General features: G+C 42.5%; 1 protein-coding gene across 18 annotated transcripts in view; it reads right to left on the bottom strand.

Moving 5' to 3' along the window:
• CAMK2G (calcium/calmodulin dependent protein kinase II gamma) overlaps nucleotides 1-18,472 on the bottom strand; it is a 133,884-nt gene that overhangs the window by 48,042 nt on the left and 67,370 nt on the right. For all 18 annotated transcript variants that reach the window (XM_023929412.2, XM_086901087.1, XM_086901099.1 and 15 more), the window contains 3 exons: nucleotides 18,028-18,087; nucleotides 2,856-2,910; nucleotides 2,212-2,277 (listed from right to left, as the gene is read on the bottom strand). In XM_023929412.2, the coding sequence (XP_023785180.2) occupies nucleotides 2,212-2,277; nucleotides 2,856-2,910; nucleotides 18,028-18,087 (181 nt within the window). The remainder of the gene's footprint in view (nucleotides 1-2,211; nucleotides 2,278-2,855; nucleotides 2,911-18,027; nucleotides 18,088-18,472) is intronic.

The following is an 18,472-nucleotide window of genomic DNA, read 5'->3' on the forward strand; positions in this document are numbered from 1 at the left end:
GGGGTTAGTAATCTGAAAAGCAGACTCATTCCGTTAAGTACAGCGTGCTGCACTCCCCCAGCTCACAGAAAACCCTGTCTCTGCCATTCCCACTGCTGTAAACCACAGGGACAAAAACAAGATGTTATTTACACCTGTCGCATAACGACAGCACAATCCACCCATGGGTGAGATTCCAGGTTGGAACCATCTCTTCCACTACATATTTAACTTGGCTCCCAAGGGTGAATGTGGAATGGAATAGGGATTTTGACAACTATGGCTGGGCAGTAAGCATGCAGATGTGGACAACTTAGAGAGGTCTATGTTCTCACTGTAGGATCTCTCAGACCCTTCGCTGACTTCTACAAATCTCAGAGGAACAAATTTGACATAAGCAAAATATTTGAGGGAAGGATAAAAGGCTACAGGAAAAGATGGGAAGAGGGTGAGGAGAGGAAGAGGAGAGGAGGTGCAGCACTGTGTATTTGCTACCCCCACCCCTCTGGAGCTGGCAGTATGATCCTTAGGGTCGGAATCCATGAAAATCTCCCTGCTCCCAAAACAAAAATGTATAATTAGAACAGAGCTGAGTCTGAGCGAGAGAGATTTTCTGGCCAAAAATGGCAAAAGTGTGAGGTGTCCCAGGCGAGCCAAACACGGCAGATTGGCACAGACCTCGCTCCCTCGCTCTCTCAGACTGCTCTGGAATTCAGCGCAGCATGGGGAGAGAAAGGGAGGAGTTTCACTCTGTCATCTTGTGGGCACTTGGAGACCTGACCAGCTGACAGTCAGAGGGCTGAGCACCCTAAGGAGGGCTCACAGAGCAACAGACAGTCCTCCTTTTCCCCTAACCCTGCCATAATTTTCCTGAGCAGTGTCAGTCACTGACAGCTTTTGAGCACTTCAGGGAACATGCACTGACTAGAGGAACAGGGGAAGGATTATGATTGATAACCTCAAAACTTCCCAACTTTAAGGCAGAGCAGCATGATTGACTGTGTATCCATCTGAGATGCTGTGCCTACAAGATCTGTACACCCCACTGAAAACATCTAGGCTCTCAGACTGCTCTGCCAGGAGCTCCAGCAGAGCTGATGAGTTCACTGGCCTTCCCAATCACCAGATGGCTCCTGGCAGAGCATGCAGGGCAGTGCCTCATTTGAAAGCCTGTAATGCCCAGAAGACAGAGGCTGTAAGTGAACCATGGGGAAAGCAAATCAGTGCCTGCAGACTCCATTAGCAGTACCTACACCAACACCCCAGGTCACGCTCGCTTTCCTTCCTTGCATTCAGTATCATCTTCCTCACAGTACTGCCTACCAAGCTCAACCTGCCACAGTATCCACTACTTCCTTCTTACTCCTCTCTTCTCATGGCTCCATGGATTTCTGCTTCAGCAAGGGTTATTATGGGATAAGAACATGACTGCAGAATAAGCAGGGTGAAATGTCACCATTGGCCACTCCCAGGCCATACAAAAGCAGAACAGGAGTGGCCTAATCCCGGCTTTGACTCCAGATGCTGCATGTCCAGCAGACGGATGGATCAGACAACATCCTCAGCTCCTGCTGCACATAACATCCACCCTGTATAAACAGGGACAAGCACATGCCAGTCCAGGAAACTCACACGTGGCAGAGAGGGGACACATTCAGGAACAGAAGGGCATGACACTAAATCTTTTTAACACTAAAATATGAAGGTTGATCTCTCATATTCTGTCACTGCACTGGCCAGCTGACAGTCAGAGAGCGCTTCCACAGAAACACAGCCTTCAAAGCCCCCTCTCCTCACTGCCCTGTGAACCATTACCTAGACACAGGCAAGTTGAATGGATCTGCCCTACAGCAGTGGCACATGACTGGAAACCCTGCTAGAAGAAGGCCAAGCAGGCAGCACCCTCACAGCTCTCCTTTATGATTGTTCAGTAAGGACACACTGTGACCACCCACCAAAAAGGCCAGGTAGACAAAGCTGCTAACAGTGGCTCTCCCAGCAAAGAACACAGCATCTGCGAGGGGCAGAGACAGCAATGTCTGCAAGTGGCCAGGGGCTAGAGCAGTACTGAGTCAGACTGTCTGGTGACAGTAAGTTCATGCTAATAGCAGAAAGAGGATCTGCTTCACCCAGACAAGGGGCAAGAGTGTTAGAAAAAAGCCACATTCAGATCAGCAGTCAGGAAACTCATTCCACTTGTACATGCATGGAATGATCTGGAAACAGTCTTACCTGGCATCTGCTTCACTGTAGTATTCTCTAGCAACAATATCCTCAAAGAGCTCCCCACCAGTAACCCTGGAGTGCAAAAGAACCAAGGATGTTACAGAGCCCATGCTTGTGCAGTTAAAGGCTGCACAGGATGTATATGGCCACCCACCTGGGCCTTTGCCACAGCCTGTGGGGGAAACTGTGTTACAGTGGAGCCAGAGCAGAGCTCCACCACATGGCACCAGCACTGGCATATTGACATGACTGAGCCCTTGGACTGCTTTTTCACCAGCAGTGTATACAGGACACTGCTGACACACTGTGCATGAATTGCCCACACACCTCTGCTGAGCTTAGTGTATGCGGAGCTTGGGAAGGACAGCCCTCCTCTGACCCCTGTTGGGCTGCCTCAGAGACAAAAATCAAGCAGTCTCCATACACAGGCTAGACATTCTTTGCCATCCCACACTTACACTTGGTGCCAGGAGCCTTCCTGGTCTGTTCCCATCACACAGTCAATGGATTTTTGTCAAACAGGCCAGAAGTATTTACAGGTCTCAAATGAGAAAGGGGGAATTATACTAATGCAGGTTCTTTTTATTCCACTCTTAGTCAACCACCAACATGCCTGCATCACTGGTGAAGCATCAGAGACAGACACTTACAGATCAAAGACGAGGTAATGGAAACCTTCTTCTGAAATACTGTCATGGAGTCGCACTGCAAAAACATAATCAAGAATTGGAGATTTACAGAGCATGTAGCAAATATGACACTTCACAAATCAAACTCATGCAAACAACCAAGTTCTCCCTCAACACACTCAGTCTATTAATTCCGCATGCCCTATACCCTGTGTGCTCCCTTAGTGACCTATTTCCTTCTGGTATCTCAAAGGAACAGATGGGTGTCCTGCACAGACATTCACCCCTCTCCAGCGTCAAAACAAGCCCTGAGTATCTTTGACCTCCTGTTCATTCTTCCTCTCTAATGTTTCAGTATCTTCCTTTCACATCTGCCAACTTTTTCCTACATGCTCATATTTTGGCATTTCTCCCAAAACATTATTTCCTAAAACAAACCTTTTCCCGAATCCCAAAACAAGCCCTCAATCCATAAATTGACTTCTGACCCTACCTGCATGTCATTACCATTGGTCTCCTTTCTGCCATTTATCTGTAAGGCCTAACAATGTTCTCTCCTGTTACTTGTTTTTCCTCACGTCATTCTGACTTACACTGCAAATCCTTACCCAAAATTCAGAACCAGTTTCTTGTCTCATTTTTCTGACCTGCTTGTTTCCAAAGACATATTTGATCACATTTCACCTCTCAAAATTTCCTCCACCTTCAGCTATCCCCCCTGAACTCTGCTCCTATTGCCTAAATTAACTTTCTTCTTTTACTGTTCCATGTCCCAGACCCATGATGGGCCACTATCCCCTGATATTTTGGGATCTCTGAGGTTCTGGTCTCCTTCCCCCATGTTACACACAGGCAATAGCTTTTTTATCTATGCATTCAGTATGGTTCCATTTTCTCTTGTCTGAATCAAAATCTCCATTTCTTTGACCATTCTTGGATACCTAGGCTCTATTGTAACCCAAGAGGAGAAACTTTATAGGGCTACATAAACCCTACTTTTTGCTTTTTTCCTTTGCTGCAGAACTTCACTCTTTTCCATGTCAATCAGTCACAAGTTAGCAATTCTCTTTGACCCAGTTCCTAAACCTTCATATCCTGAATACAACAAGATGTCTACTTCACATGACCATCTATAGTTTTTGCCTATTGATTCACCCAAGTAAAGTAACTAGCTGAGACAAGACTGGGTCTCAGTCACTTTAACACCTTGTAATTGAGTATTGACCAAAGTAGCGTTGACGGTTCTCATTGTTACAAGAAAAATCTCATTATCCTGCTCTGTCACTTCAATGGTACCTTTGCCTCTCTTCCCTATCTTCCATTCTCTTCCACATACAATGCAGGTGACCTGCCCTGATTTTCCCAGCATCATGATTTTCTCTCTGTCAGTATCAAGAAGTCAGTTTGCACCTCTTATCAGTGCATGACATCAGCTACCATCACTGTCTTGGGAATGTTTCAAACTAGCACTTGGCACATATGGAACAGCTTTTGCACATGTTGTCAGTGCTCTTCTCTACTCCTCCTTGAAACTCTCTTTTGTAAAGGCACCCTTCCACATGCATACAAGCACACTCGAACTCAGAAGAGAGAGTAGCACAGATGTGCAGGGACCATTGCCAGTACCCTTCCTCGGAGGATTTAATTCTTTCCTTGTTCTTTTTGCCTGTTGATTCCCATATTTTTCCTCCCTTCATCTACAAGTTCTCAGACCTGGTCCCTTGGCCAGTTTGCTTTCCTTAGCATTTCTATTGCATATCTAACTGCAGGGGTTTGGGAGGAGCACTCCACCCGGCAAAATGATGCAAACAAGCCAGAATGGCATTCAGGTGCAACATGCTGTTCCTAACACGTGAGAACAGGCACATCACCCTGACAAACTATGTCCTGTAAATCACTTGCTGCAAACAAAAAATTCTTCCAAGTGAGCAGTTTTAGCTGGGTTTGTAATAACTTTGTTGCAACACAAATTTGTGTTTACAAGAAAACTTGCATCCCAAGCACTTGGCAGAAACCAGCAGAGGTGGCATTACAAAAATACAAGTGAGAAGAAAGGTATTTCTTAGGAGAGAAGATTTCCATTCACAACTAGGAACAGGATGGAAAGCAGCTGAAAAAGACACTCGGCTTTCCAGTGCAGGGCTGCAGTGAAGACTGCTTGAGGTGAAAGCAGGACTAAAGCATATCAACAAGAGCTGAAGTCCAGAACACAGGCAAAAGTCTGCGGAGAGACCTTATGAACAGATGAAGAAGCTTCAAGGAAAGCTGAATGTACTAATAAGGTCATGTTTGGTGATGCTCAGTGGGCATGAAAAAGCATTCTCCTTCCTCTGGCACCTGAATAGTCACCAAAGCACTTCAAGAAACACCTAACACAGAGGAGATTGGCTTGAGTGATGTCCTGATGGAGGAGTACAGCCACCAGCATGCTGAGAACAGCAGCCTTGAAAAAGACATGCAAACATGTCAGCAGGTAGAAGTAAGAAACTTTGACTCAAAGATCTGGGCAGCAAATTACATCAGAAAATAAAACACAAATGAGCTGATTTGTGCTATTCCTTTGTCCTGAGGAAGGCAATTTTGTCAGCTACATTATGAAAAGGGAAGGAAGTAGCAATTCAGCTGGCAGAGACTGGCAGAGGCAGCAAAAAGAGCCTTCAAGGACAGTAAAACACCACTTGCATCCTTAGGTGAGGAACCATGACAGGACAACAGAGACAGTTCATAAATACTGATGTTGTGCACCACCCTAGGGCTGCATAGTAAAAGAAGGTCTTGAAGGCAGGACACAGGTCATTAACTAGGGAGCTGCCTCCTCACAATAGCCCACAATGATGCTGGAATAAAATCTGCCTGGGATTTTATCAGCTGAGGTAACAGCTCAGGGAGTAATGGTAGAATAGTGAAATCCAGAAAAGCTGTAAGAAAAATTACACTGGGCACCATCACCTTGCGTAGAATAATTAGTGACAGCTCAGAATAGTAGGCTTTAAGTGTGGAGGGGGGACAGCAATGAGGGGAGTCAGAAAAGATAAAAAAAAGTCTGAATAGACCAAAACTCTTGTGAATCTCAGTTCCAGCCCTAACTTCCTACTGATGCAAAGAAACAAAAGTGATATCCAGCAGCAGAACAGAAATAAAACCTGTGCCCTTTCACACTAAAGTTTTGCTTACCTACCCTCCTGCAGAGCCACAAGAGCTTTCCTGACTAGCAAGGAGACTGCAATGGACAGCTCTGAGGTCATGGTTCACTCTGCTGACATGCAAAGTTAAAATGCCCTGCTTTCTACTACAGTGCTGACATCCCTAATTAAGAGATGATTAGCTTAAAAATATGACCTGCCTTTTCCAAAACTATTCAGCTAGCCCATGAAATGGCATATATTCAGAAGTAACTGAATGATAAAAAATGTTTTAAAAGTTTCTGTGCCTCGTCTCCACTTCAGTGGTTCAAAAATATGGTACAATTTCTGTGAGTATTCACTGTGAAGATACACAAACATCAGAAAACATCTGATACCTTCAGTGTCCAGACAATAGAGCCCTCTCTGCTTAAAGATAACCTGTGCAAATGTCCTCCACCTGAAGGCAGAACACAGGTTCCTGAACAGCCAGTTCCAAGAGCAAAACTCAAGTGCTGGGCTGTCCTCTGTTTCAGACATTTTCCCATGAAAAAAGGATCCCATTTCTTCCACACGTTCCTGGTCCTGACACACCATCTAACAGCTCCTTTATTACCATGAGTTCAGCTTTAAGACAGTGGTTGAGCAGAGCCCACAAAAGCTGCTCATATCTGCATAATCTGTTGACAGAGTTTATGAGAGAGTGAAAAATATAATTATTTGGAGATGCTGCAGGGCATCCAAGTACTCCCAAAACCTGATTATCCATAATAAGAAAAACAGAGAAATAAAAACAAAAGTATTAATCCAGTTAAACTTTTCTTCAAAAATAATACAGTACTATTTTTTTTTTTTCCTCTCATCAGGGGACCAGTGATGCATGTGTCTAGCATGGCAGTCTAGACAAATGCACACATCACAGAAAGCATCTCAAGTCACAGCAAGAGGGAAGTTGCACAACAGTAACAGAGTGTCTTTCAAAATACAACCAAACTAAAAAGAGATCAGTATTTGCCAAGGAAGCTCATCTCACTCTATTCACCAGAAGATGACATGGATTATTTCTATTAGCTGATTCTGTTACCCAGAAGTAGCAATTCAAACCGTTTTAACATGGCAATTCTTATAGATGTAGGAAATTAGACCCTGCCAACACCACTCAAGGCTGGAGTCACCTGATGACTCTTCCATTCGAAGATCTCTGATGGATGTACTACAATGGTTAGCTTGACAAGAACAGAGAGGGGAGTAAGAAAGAAAACAGAAGCAAGTCAGACAACAAGGCACTAAATCAATGACTGGATATGGTGAAAGACTTCACCCAAAGTTTTATTCAGGAAAAAAACCAAGGTCCCATCCACACACACAAAAAAAGGGGTTTTATAGAGTTCACATGCACATCTTATTTTGTCAGACGGACAAGTCTTACAGATAACTTTTGAAATAAAACCTAAAATCCCAGAGCACTGCTAAGCACTGCCAGAAAAAATGCTGTGCTAAAGACAGTATCAATTACAGACTGGTAGGTAGAAACCTTTCCAACACAACCAGCTGCTCAGTCAGCAGAAAATGTGCATCACCACTTGGATGATACCTCCAAGAAGCACATAGATTCTGGGAGGAATAAGCAGTAGTTTCAATATAGCATCTTGATGAAACCATGTTTTCAGCAAGCCACAAAGAAAACCTAATTTTTTTTTAAAGTATCTCCTGAATCTGGTACTGCAGTGGTACTCCACCAACGGTGATGAGAGTCTGCTACTAAAAGCTGTCCCTCCATTTTTAAATGCACATATGTAACTGCACTGTTAAAGAGCTGTGAGGAATCACAACACACAAGACACAACCTAGCTAACTGGTTTAAGCATCCTTTTCTTCCCTCAGTCTCCTCTCTAGCCTTATCCTATGTAAACTGATTTTACCTGTACAGGGAGCATGTCCCACAACACTGGTCTTTTGGAAAAGTAAACAACAGAAAAACAGCGTTACCAAATGGTTCCCTATCCCCAAAAAACTCAGATCTTCAGCACACGCTGATGCAAGTTAGGCCAAGTTTTTTCTGTCTTGTGTGGATGTGTGTGTAAGGTCTGAGGCCTTAACTCAATACAGAACATTTGCAAAGAGCCTGATACCACACTGAGTGGCTCAAGGGGATGTGCTGCAGTTACTGAACCTAACAGCAGCTGTGTACCAGGAGTTCAAGCACTTTCTAAGAACATCTGCTGTGAATATCACTTTTCCCTGCCTGCTGTCTTCAGAATCTCACTGGAAATCCTGCCTCAAGAACAGAACTTAAAGCTGCTGCATCAGTGTTTCAAAATCCTTGTCAGTTACATTTTTTATTTTAGAAAGAAATAATACTGATAAGCTATTATATTAATGAGAGAAAATTAGGCATTTTAGTGAAAAACAGCAATACAGTAACAGTCATGCCATATGTTTTGCATTCCATGCCTGAATAAAGTGACCCTGTTCAGACAGACTCAGCTCTCTGATGCCTGAGTGTGATACAAACCAACTGAACATAAGAGGAAAATCTTTTTCATAACAAACTGCACCAGCCTAACAACAAATGCAAATTACTGCTGAGTCATGCAAAGCAAGGCTCTGTGAATGCAAAAGTTGAAGTGAATCATGAAGAAATCAGAAAAGAGCTATCAAATTTTATAAAAATACACTCAAACTACAAGAATATAAGACTTTGAAAAGCAACAGGCTTGAAAAGGTCATCTAAAATGCTAATTGGTATTGGGGTCATACAAACACAGAATATGTCTAGCCTAGCTTTGACCCACATCTCCCTTTCACTCTGTCTAGTGTGTTGAATATTATTATCTTTTTACTCTTACATCAAGCACAACAGGCCAGGGGCATTTATGCCTGCCACATAAGCCCCCAGGATGAAAATTCCCCTTATCCCATATCCACAGGAAATAGTGGAGCAGGGCTGTACAGGAGCTTAGCCCATGGTTGGGGCAGGCAGGCTCTTGTTAACACAGGGTGATTTCTGGCAACCTGCTGCAAATAAATGTCTTATAGCAAAGAAGTTTCCAAAGTTGCAACAAAAAGCAAGTACAGAAGCAGAATTTCACAGGACAATTCCCAGTATCTTCATTCAACAATCACTCATCTCTGCTTAGGAGAAGGTAACATGGGCTGAAATCTGCTTGCTCCTACATATCAGTGGTCTTTGTCTGTCCTTAGGGAAAGTGTTCAAGCTACAGGTAATCATGTCTGCTAAATCTAGGTTCACTGGTGCTCCTAAGTGTAAAGCATTTTGATACTATGGATACATAAAGGACAGTATCAGCCAACTACCTCTGCACCCACACACATCTGAGTGCTGTATTTATGCAATATTTAGGGCTCTCAAATTAAGTTCCCAGTGTTGCAGAGCCAATACAAGACAATGCAGAGGTTTATGGTTGTCTCCTGGGTCATGGTAATTGCAACACAGGAACTCTTCCATGCAGCCTTAGTAGTGCAAACTCAAAAGTGCTCTGGGATCTTCTGGACTGAACCACATCATTTAAACATCAGCCACTCATTAGGAACAATCACAATTTCACTTTTCAGTAATTTTCAACCAGACATCAGACATTTGCCTGTATCATGGAGAAACGGACGAAGTAAGAAACACTGCAAGAGTATATTTCTAGGGCATACCAGAAGAAGCAAAATAAAACTGAAGGGTGAAACCCACCTGATGTCCTCTTCCATTGATACTCTGCAACGTGCCAGGAGGTGCTGAAACTACAGATACAAATACACACGGCCCGACAGACTGCAAACTGAGCACTATCGTCCGTGGCAGCACAAGTGACAAGTGAACTGACGCAGATGGCTACCACCCACACTCTCTGCTTCCCCAGCTGCTCACCAGCCTGGGCAGCCAAGACGGGAACTGTCCCACCATCTCCAAGCCTGGCTGTGTGCCAGGACACTTCCTGCATGGTTCACATCACTCAGGATGTCTGTCCCGCGAGGAGCCGCCACCAACCTGTGACTGCCTGTGAGCTGGGTGCTCAGCTCCCACCCCAGCTGTTTCTCTAATTACATTTAACACGCAGAATTCAGCTGCAGCTGCTCAGGCTGCTTCCAAAAGGACTCTCATTTTAATTAAAAATTTGCTATTAAAAAGCATTAAATTGTGTAATGCAAATAATCCTCTAGAAATCATCTGTCCCAGCAGCTAATGGCCAGCTTTGTCAGAGCAGTAACCAGCAGCAGCAGGACAGTTAGCTAACAGGACACAGCGGGCTGCTCTTCACCAGCCCCCCAGAAACGTGCTCTTCTTCTCTCCCAAACCTGACACAGCGAGGTCACAGTATGCTGGACATATACCAGCTCTCTGTAAACTCCCCAAACACACTGCATTTCACACCAATTGTAGTTCCAAGGCTTCGGAAAATGGAAGAGAAAGAGGATTTGTTAACACTCTCCTGAGGTTCAGGCAGAACCAAGCTGCTGCAGGCTCTGCAAAGAAAAACAAGGAACAGTGCTAAGGAAGTATGAGAAGGCCCACAAACACAGAGGTGGGTTTCCTTTCCCCCTCACCATTGTTCTCACTGTAACCTTTTTAACTCTCCAGCCCCAAAAAATGAGGCTAATACAGTGCCCAGTTAGGAAATTCCCTTATGCACAGAAATTCACAGCACAGAAAGGAGTTGCAGGAAGAACAGTAGCCTTCCTGTTAAGAAACCTGTCTTTCTGCAGAGGTAAAAAGCAAAAGTAAAAAGAAAAAATCCCGCACAAAGTATTTTTAAAAAACATTGCAGTGCCAAGTAAATGTTATTTTTCCTTTGATTTTATAATGTCTGTGTTGAAAAGCTAAGTTCAGCACATGATACATAACACTTAGAATGCCCTACTTAAACATTAGATGAGCCAAAAGAGTGCATTCACAGGAATATTTCCTGCTCTCCTGATAACAGTGCAATCACAACCATCCAGAATTGTTATTAATAATTTCCTATTAGCCACATAGCAGATAAGCAAAGTACTTCTGATAACCAGTAGTATTACATGAAAGCTTTTTCTAAAAACACCCAAAATAATAACAAGCCAACTACACTGGTGTCTCAAAAAAAAATACGCAGAGAACACCCACTTTATTAAAATTAATAAAATACAGATAGTGGCCATGACAAATTTTGGATCTCTCATACAATGCCCTGCATCTTGGCATTCCTGACATCAGGGATGAATCCATGCAGGCAGGTGTTCTGCCTGCCATCCCCAAACCTTGCTGTATGAACCTGATGTTCTCAAGTTGTGGCTCACATTGCCCAGGACAGCTGTGCCCCCTTGGCACAGGCATGGGCTCTGTTCCAAAGGCCGCAGAATTTCACCAGAGTGCAGCCACCCCCTGCCTGATCAGCCCTCGGGCAGAGGGAACCCAAAGGAGGCTCCCTCCATTCCTCAGGGTGGGGAGGAAGGGAGGAAGTAGGGGAATCCTCCTCTGATTTTTGCAGTACATTTGAGTACATAGAATCTGGCCCTTGTCCCACTATTTATTTTTTTAAGGGATTGCTTGCATACAGAAAAATCTCACAGCTAAATAGATGAAAAATGGAATCCAAATATGTCTCTAGTACAGACCAGAGAGACGTACAGAATAAATATATCCCCTGGCAAGGAAAAAAATGCAATCATTACTCCATTCCCAAATTGAGATGGATTATGGAGAAATGGCTTTCTTAAAACTACAGGAAAAGGTGTAGGAAGAGGTGGCAGTAGAAGAAGGAAACAGAGGTAAATAATAGTGAAAGAATTAACTGTGAAAATCAGAATGAGAAATTAAAAGGTAGACTGCCTGGGGTTTTGGGAAGCATTCTATCGGGCAAACATGCATGGGCACTTACCTAAGTCTCTAACAGTGCAGAGACTGGAAATAACAAATGATAACTTGCAGCTCAAAGGTTCAAACTTTCTAGCAGGAACTCGCTCTGCTGCTAGTCTGTTTGAGGGATTTTTGAGTGTTTGTTGGTGTTTGGTTTTTTTTTTTCCTTTTGACAAGGTAGGAGGAGAGCAGGATAAAGGCATAAGTCCAACAATATTATTGTTTGACCTCTTAGGAAGCTCAGCAACTTGCTGTCCTCTCAGACAGCCCTATGACACTTCCAAGGAAAAGCTGCTCAGTAACTGAGAAAGTCCCAAAGCGTAACTCTTCCTACAAGGTCTATCTTTCCCCTACTCCACCTTCCCCATACCATCCCCTCTGCACCAGAAGCAGTCCCCCAGCAACAGAAATCACAGGGCAGTAGATTTAAACAGCCAGCCATGCATGGGAGCAGCCCACTTGGATACCCCTGAGTATCCATAGGGCAGCAATCATGGCCAAAACACTGGAGAACCCCCAGCATTTTAACTCTCCTTTGCACATCACATCCTTTCTGTCCCAACTGCAAAGGCAGTCTGGATGCCTGCAGCCGAATGAAAACAAGGAAATCTGCTGTTTACAGCAAAACACAGCCTACGTTTTTTTTCTTGCTCACTAAGGAAGCAATTCAAATCTCTTGTTAATGAAAAGGTGATAGGAAAACATTTCAAATGGCAGCAGGGGGAAATACTGAGGGTTTTGTTATCAAGACTAGTATCTTAAAATGAGGAATGAGTGAACCTGAAGTTCTGGCTGATACCATCAAGTCGACAAATCCAGTATTAAGTCTGCAGACGTGATCCATGCACCCTGTTTCCCACAAAGGTTCATTATGAGCATGGTGGGATTCTCCAGCTGGGCTGTACACAGAAGCACAGCATCCTTCTTTCTGTCTTTGCTCCACTTCACACCTCAATTGTAATCGTCATTTAAGGGCACACAAACTGGAGCCCTTTTCTTATACACATCCATCAAAATCACTCCCACAGCTCAGAGGTACTGGGAGGACAGACCACTTGTCAAAGGAAATTAAACTCAACTGGGTCAAAAGAAATTCTTCTAATTCACAGGAGCTTTCTATACCATTTTCTCCCCATTTTAAATAAGGACACATCCAAAATTGGGGTTTTATGCTGAGAAAAGCCAATGGATAGAAGTTAAAATAAGAATTCAGGTGCAAGTATATTTTGGAGAAGAAGTCTGAAGTAGGAAAAACCTGAAAAAGCAATAATTCTGATAGATGCTGAGGACAGCATTTCACCACTGCTATAAACTCCCTCAAAGAAATTAACTCTGAAGCAGTTCAGCAGAGGATACAAAGGCAGAAATCAGAAAAATAATTTGGTGCTAGCTCTTGGGCTACTACCAACCTCTTTTAAAAGACGTGTTTTTATTATTCTAGACCTAAGTGCATGCAGTTCTTCACAGCAATGGACTGCCATGAGCTGGGGCACAATGACCAACCAGAAGTGCTCGGTTCCAACTATGAGCAAAAGATATTCAAGAACTACTTTTGTACAGTTGGATTAAAAATACCTAAGAAAGAGTACAGATCAAGTGGTGACAAATCCAGAGAAGAGGTACATATTTAGACTGCCATAACAAAGAAAATTTAGGAGAAGGCTAACACCTAACAACACAGTAGACAAAATCCATACACAGAACAGACTTCTGCTCTGTACACTGAACAAGCCACAACCTTACCTTTGTAGGACAATGCTAGAAAAGACTTTCCAAAGCTATGAGTGATGATTTTTGTCAAATTTTGCATCATTATTGCTTTGGGAGTCCTAAGACAGGAAAGGTCACATTTAACACTTTTCTGAACTTCACATCTGCACTGAACAAACCTGTAGAAAGATTCTAGGGTTCCCAGCTCTGTCACTGCTTTAAACATTTGATGGGTAGCAGGAAGCATGGGAAAAAAATTAATGTCTCACAAGACAGTGTCTTTAGTGGATGAACTATAGGACTTAAATATCAAATTCAGATTTTCAGCCTGACTAAAGTTTTCAACTAAGCAAAAGACCAAAAGAGCTATTCCTGTAAGCAAGAGTTGATATTCAAGGCATTTTAAATTTAGTTCTGATCTTAGCAATTGCACAAGTTTCAGTGGCACAATCAGCAAAGCATCTGCATTGAGCAGTCAGGGCCATGAGTGTTCTTATAGAAATCTGCCTCTTTCCAGGAAAACAGGGGTCAAGGTAGAAGCAGTGGTATCATTCTCTTTTACATGTTCACAAACACATCCATGTCTAATGTCACAAGAACTAAACGTAAGTGAATCAATGGAACACTAAATTGTTCTAGAAGTGGAATTTCCCACAGAGCCATAACTCTTGCCAACTTCCACAGGCACTTTATCTCTTTATGGACAGTGGGGTTTTAATGATGTTTTCTTCTGCCTCTTTTACACACCCATATCCTCAGTAATGGGTGCCTTTTTTGAAAAGAACAGATCACTGACTAATCTCTGTCCAATTCTGCTGTATCTGATGACCATGGCTGGCAAATGGCTCTCTGGGCCAGAATGCAAAATTCTCTAGAAGCTGTCAGAAGGACAAAGAACAAAGTGAAATTTAGGGAAAGAAGTCCTTCCTCTACTGAAGTATGACCAGCTATAATGACACATTCCATATCACACACACCATAAGTCAGAAAACAGAAGAAAATAGCCTCAAGTCAACTTTCTTTTGTCTAGACAAAAAAAGCCCTTATTGCAACACCAAGCTTTTAGAAGGATTACTCCACTGTGATTACCTTGGCCATAATGTGCATCTAAAGGCAAGGCAAACACCCAACTACAGAGCCAAAGCTGTAATTAGAGTTGATATTTGATGAAGGCATGTTAGAATAACTTGGAAAGCACTCATTTCAGAAGGAGGCAACAGCAAATGGAAATATTGCTACTTCTTTGTATCTAGAGAAATCTTTATTTTATCAGAGTATCAGATAATTTTATCAGAATAGCAGTGTTACAGTCAGTGCATTGCAGTCCAGAATCAACTGTCTGGCAGTAAATGTATAAGACCACAAATTCAACAAGAGGCTTGCTTTATATACTGTGTACAGGCAAGAGAGAAAAGCAGCCTGCCTCATAGAGTTCTAACTTTCAGTCTTCTGCCCCAGACTCACTCACTACAGGCTCAGGTCACCACAGAAGACTGTAATTTGCTGCAACACAGTTTGCAACAAAAACAGTAACAACAAAACTTGAAATGGAAAGCAAGTGCAAAAGCTGCAGAATTCTTTATGGTTTGTGCAGTGTTAATCACATAGCTCACACTGAGGCAACACACCAAGTACTCACCCAGAAGAGTTTACAACATGGAATGCCAGTAACTAGGTGATTACTAACTGCTAATACACATTTCAAGGAAAAAAACCCACTATATCAGAACAACATGTTTCACTTCTATGACAACATAACAAGCCCAGGGAACATGGAAGCAGCACTGCATGTAGCATCTGGACTTCAGCAAGGCTCCTGACAGCATCTTACATGCTCTTTCCACAAGCAATTAAGAAAAAAATTGTGTATTCAAAACTAGCTGACAACAGTATATACAACTCATTGAAAAAATACTCAGAATTGATCGTTGTCAAACTGGAACAATGTATCAAGTGATATCTTCAAGAGCTTGACTGGAGTCCAACAGTATTCAACACTGTTTTTAACTATCTACATGATTCAATATATGGCATTGCTATTAAAGGGCATGTTACTGTGGGAGCTGCAACCCTTTTAAACTACCAGAAGATAAATCAAAATGGTTTTGACAAATGTGGAGGGGAGACCCCACAGACTGGATTTCTTTGTGTCTTTTTAAATAAAGACAAAAGTAATATACAGTTCAATAGGGATCCTCATTTATACAAGATGGAAAAATTATTTGTTTGCCAGAAGTTGTGCAGAAAGTAGTCCGGACCAATAATGTGTCAGAAAACAAATGTATAAACAATATATTTAAATGAAAAGCTTCAAATGTTGATGTACAAAACAAACATCTTGGGTGGGACAGGTGAAGCAATTCTTTCCCCTCTGGATAGCACTGACATGACCTCTGTCATGTCCAGTTTTGGGCATCACATTTCTAGAAAGATATGAAGCAACTGGAGAGAGTTCAGAGAAGGAGGAGGGGGAAAAGGAAAAAAAGGACTGGAGGTCTAGAAAACATGACATATGAGAAAAGATTGAAAAAACTAGGTTTGTTTAGTCTGAAGAAAAAGACTAAGAGGAGACATTATAACAGTCTTCAAATATGTAGAAGATTGTTATAAGAAAGAAAAGCTACTTTCCACAGATACTCCAGATAAAACTAGAAACAACAAGCTAAGAGAAAGGCAAATTATGTTTTTAATGTTTAACTGACAGAAAAATGAAACATTTGAAATACTGCCACCAGAGGCTGTGAAAGGATTAAAGGCTTTTAAGTACAAACATGCCTGGAACCAGCCAGGTATAAAAGATTTTCACAGGACTTCTGAAAGAACCATATGTCTTCTTGAGGTCTTATTCAACACACTTTGGTTCTGTGTTGTAGGCATAAAATTTAATTCCTTTATTTTTATTTGTGAGCACTCAGTGAGATTACAATGACTAGTTCCTTCTCTTAATAGAAAACTGCTCTTTCTAGGAAGACAAGAAATTCCCTGTAGAAAATGCAAGGACCACTGACATTCCCCTAAACAGTGTTTTTCTACAACAGAACAGGAGACAAGCACTGCCACTTGTTACAAGTGTAGAATTGAACCAGGAATGTGATACACTTCTCTATCCATGCTCTTTACTTATAAGACTGGTTTTCCTTATGTGTATAAGATTTACTCTGTGAGAGGTTTAGAAAGAAAAGATGTAAGAAATTATAAAAAGGAGAGATGATGGAAGTGAAGGTCAAAATTAAGTGAAATCACCTACTAAACTAAGTATAGCAAGTCTTACAGAGCAAATTTAGTGCAAAAACTAGAGTTTTAGTCACTCTGAATACTGCTGAGCAATACATTTACTGGCTAATATATATATTAGTGCAAATTCCTGCAGAAGGTGGCCCCTGGTCCTCTCAAGCCACACCACAGCTACACCCAGATGCAAGAAAGCTCTTTCTGATTAAAAGCTGCTGCTAAGGAACTTAGCAGGTCCTGAGCTTTGCAGGTCCTGAGCTTGTGGAAATTGTGTGTTCATCACACACAGAACAGAGTACAGATGCCAGTCCATGGGGTATGCTCTAAGGCACCTTTCCTCTCCCAGGCCTTCAGAGGACAGGAGCAAATAATTACAAAGCTGAAAGGCAGAAGACCAGAGAGATGCCCTTAAAGTATTATCTCTACTGACTGAGTTATGCAAAAGTAATACAAAGTAATACATCATAGTCTTCCCAGGAATGGATATTTAACTGTGGTTTGGTTAAAAGTGGCAGTTTGGTATTTCTTAATGTTTTCTTAAATAAATTAGCTCAAATCAGATTGTAGCTAGGATCCTAGAGGCTTTATTTATTTTAAAAAGCTAAAAAGGGGATTATTAATGGTCCAAGCTTCCATGGTGCTTTGGAACTAGATAAAAATCCATGCCCTCTCTCTACATTTCAGTAAATAAGTTAGGTTTTTATGTTGTGCCTTATTTTGCCTCCCTCTTTATTTTTAGACAAACTATTCCCTTTGCTCCAGTACTCTTTTTTTTTCTCCCCCTTCAATATGGGCAAATCAGTTTTGGTCTCTTGTTTTCAGAGTACGTGGCTACTGCAATGAGAGGAGCTGAAGTATTAGCCCACCCCCCTTTAACTTCAGGCATGTCTCTGAATACAGCATTTAAACTGACATGTCAGTCAGGCCCAAGGAGAACAAACAGAAGATAGATGTAGGGGAAACAAACACAACACCTCACTCCCATTGTGGAATGTCAGATGAGCAGACAAGGGCCATGCATCACCCAAAGAGCAGGGACAGCTCGGCAGGGGTGAGCAGGCGGGAACGCGACACTCTTTGGGTGAACGACTGGGTCAGGATGCTAAGGAACGGGACATGGTTGGATGCAGAATTTTTCTAAGAGATAAACTATTGAGGTGACTTCAACAGGCAACTTTGATGAGCTGTTATGAACATTCTGAATACATCTGCTCTCTTACAGCATGCTAGCTGAGACACACTGCTACTCCTGTCCCACCCCCACCCCTCTGAGCTCAAGGAAGTTTACCAATATTTGGATGCTTTAGAAGTCGGCAAATTCGAGCTTCACGTTCCAGTTTCTGGTGATCTGAAAGAGAATAAAAAACAAGGTGTTAGGCACCACAACTCTGCCTTAATTAAGCTCTTGCTCATATTCAGTAGGGAGGGGAATACAGTGACCCAGCAGACATCCCAAAGGCTGGGAACGGCTGGAATATGTCTGTCTCCCAAAACTTCACAACCATTTCAGGTGAGGGCTATGTAGCTGAGGCTGCACAAGGACTGCTGCTCCCACATCAAAGCCAGCACTAAACTGGTATTGCATTGATTCAAAGTGACTAGCTGCAGAATGAAAGGCACCACTCTTCCATCAGCTTCCCAAATATGCAAAGCCACTTCCAGTGAGACTCCTTCAGGGAGAAATCCTTTCTCCAGTGCTGGACGGTAGGAGAAAAAGTCTCAGAAGAAATAAC

The sequence above is a fragment of the Cyanistes caeruleus genome, chromosome 8 (assembly GCF_971803275.1).
Source record: "Cyanistes caeruleus chromosome 8, bCyaCae1.hap1.1, whole genome shotgun sequence".
In the NCBI taxonomy this organism is placed as follows: domain Eukaryota; kingdom Metazoa; phylum Chordata; class Aves; order Passeriformes; family Paridae; genus Cyanistes; species Cyanistes caeruleus.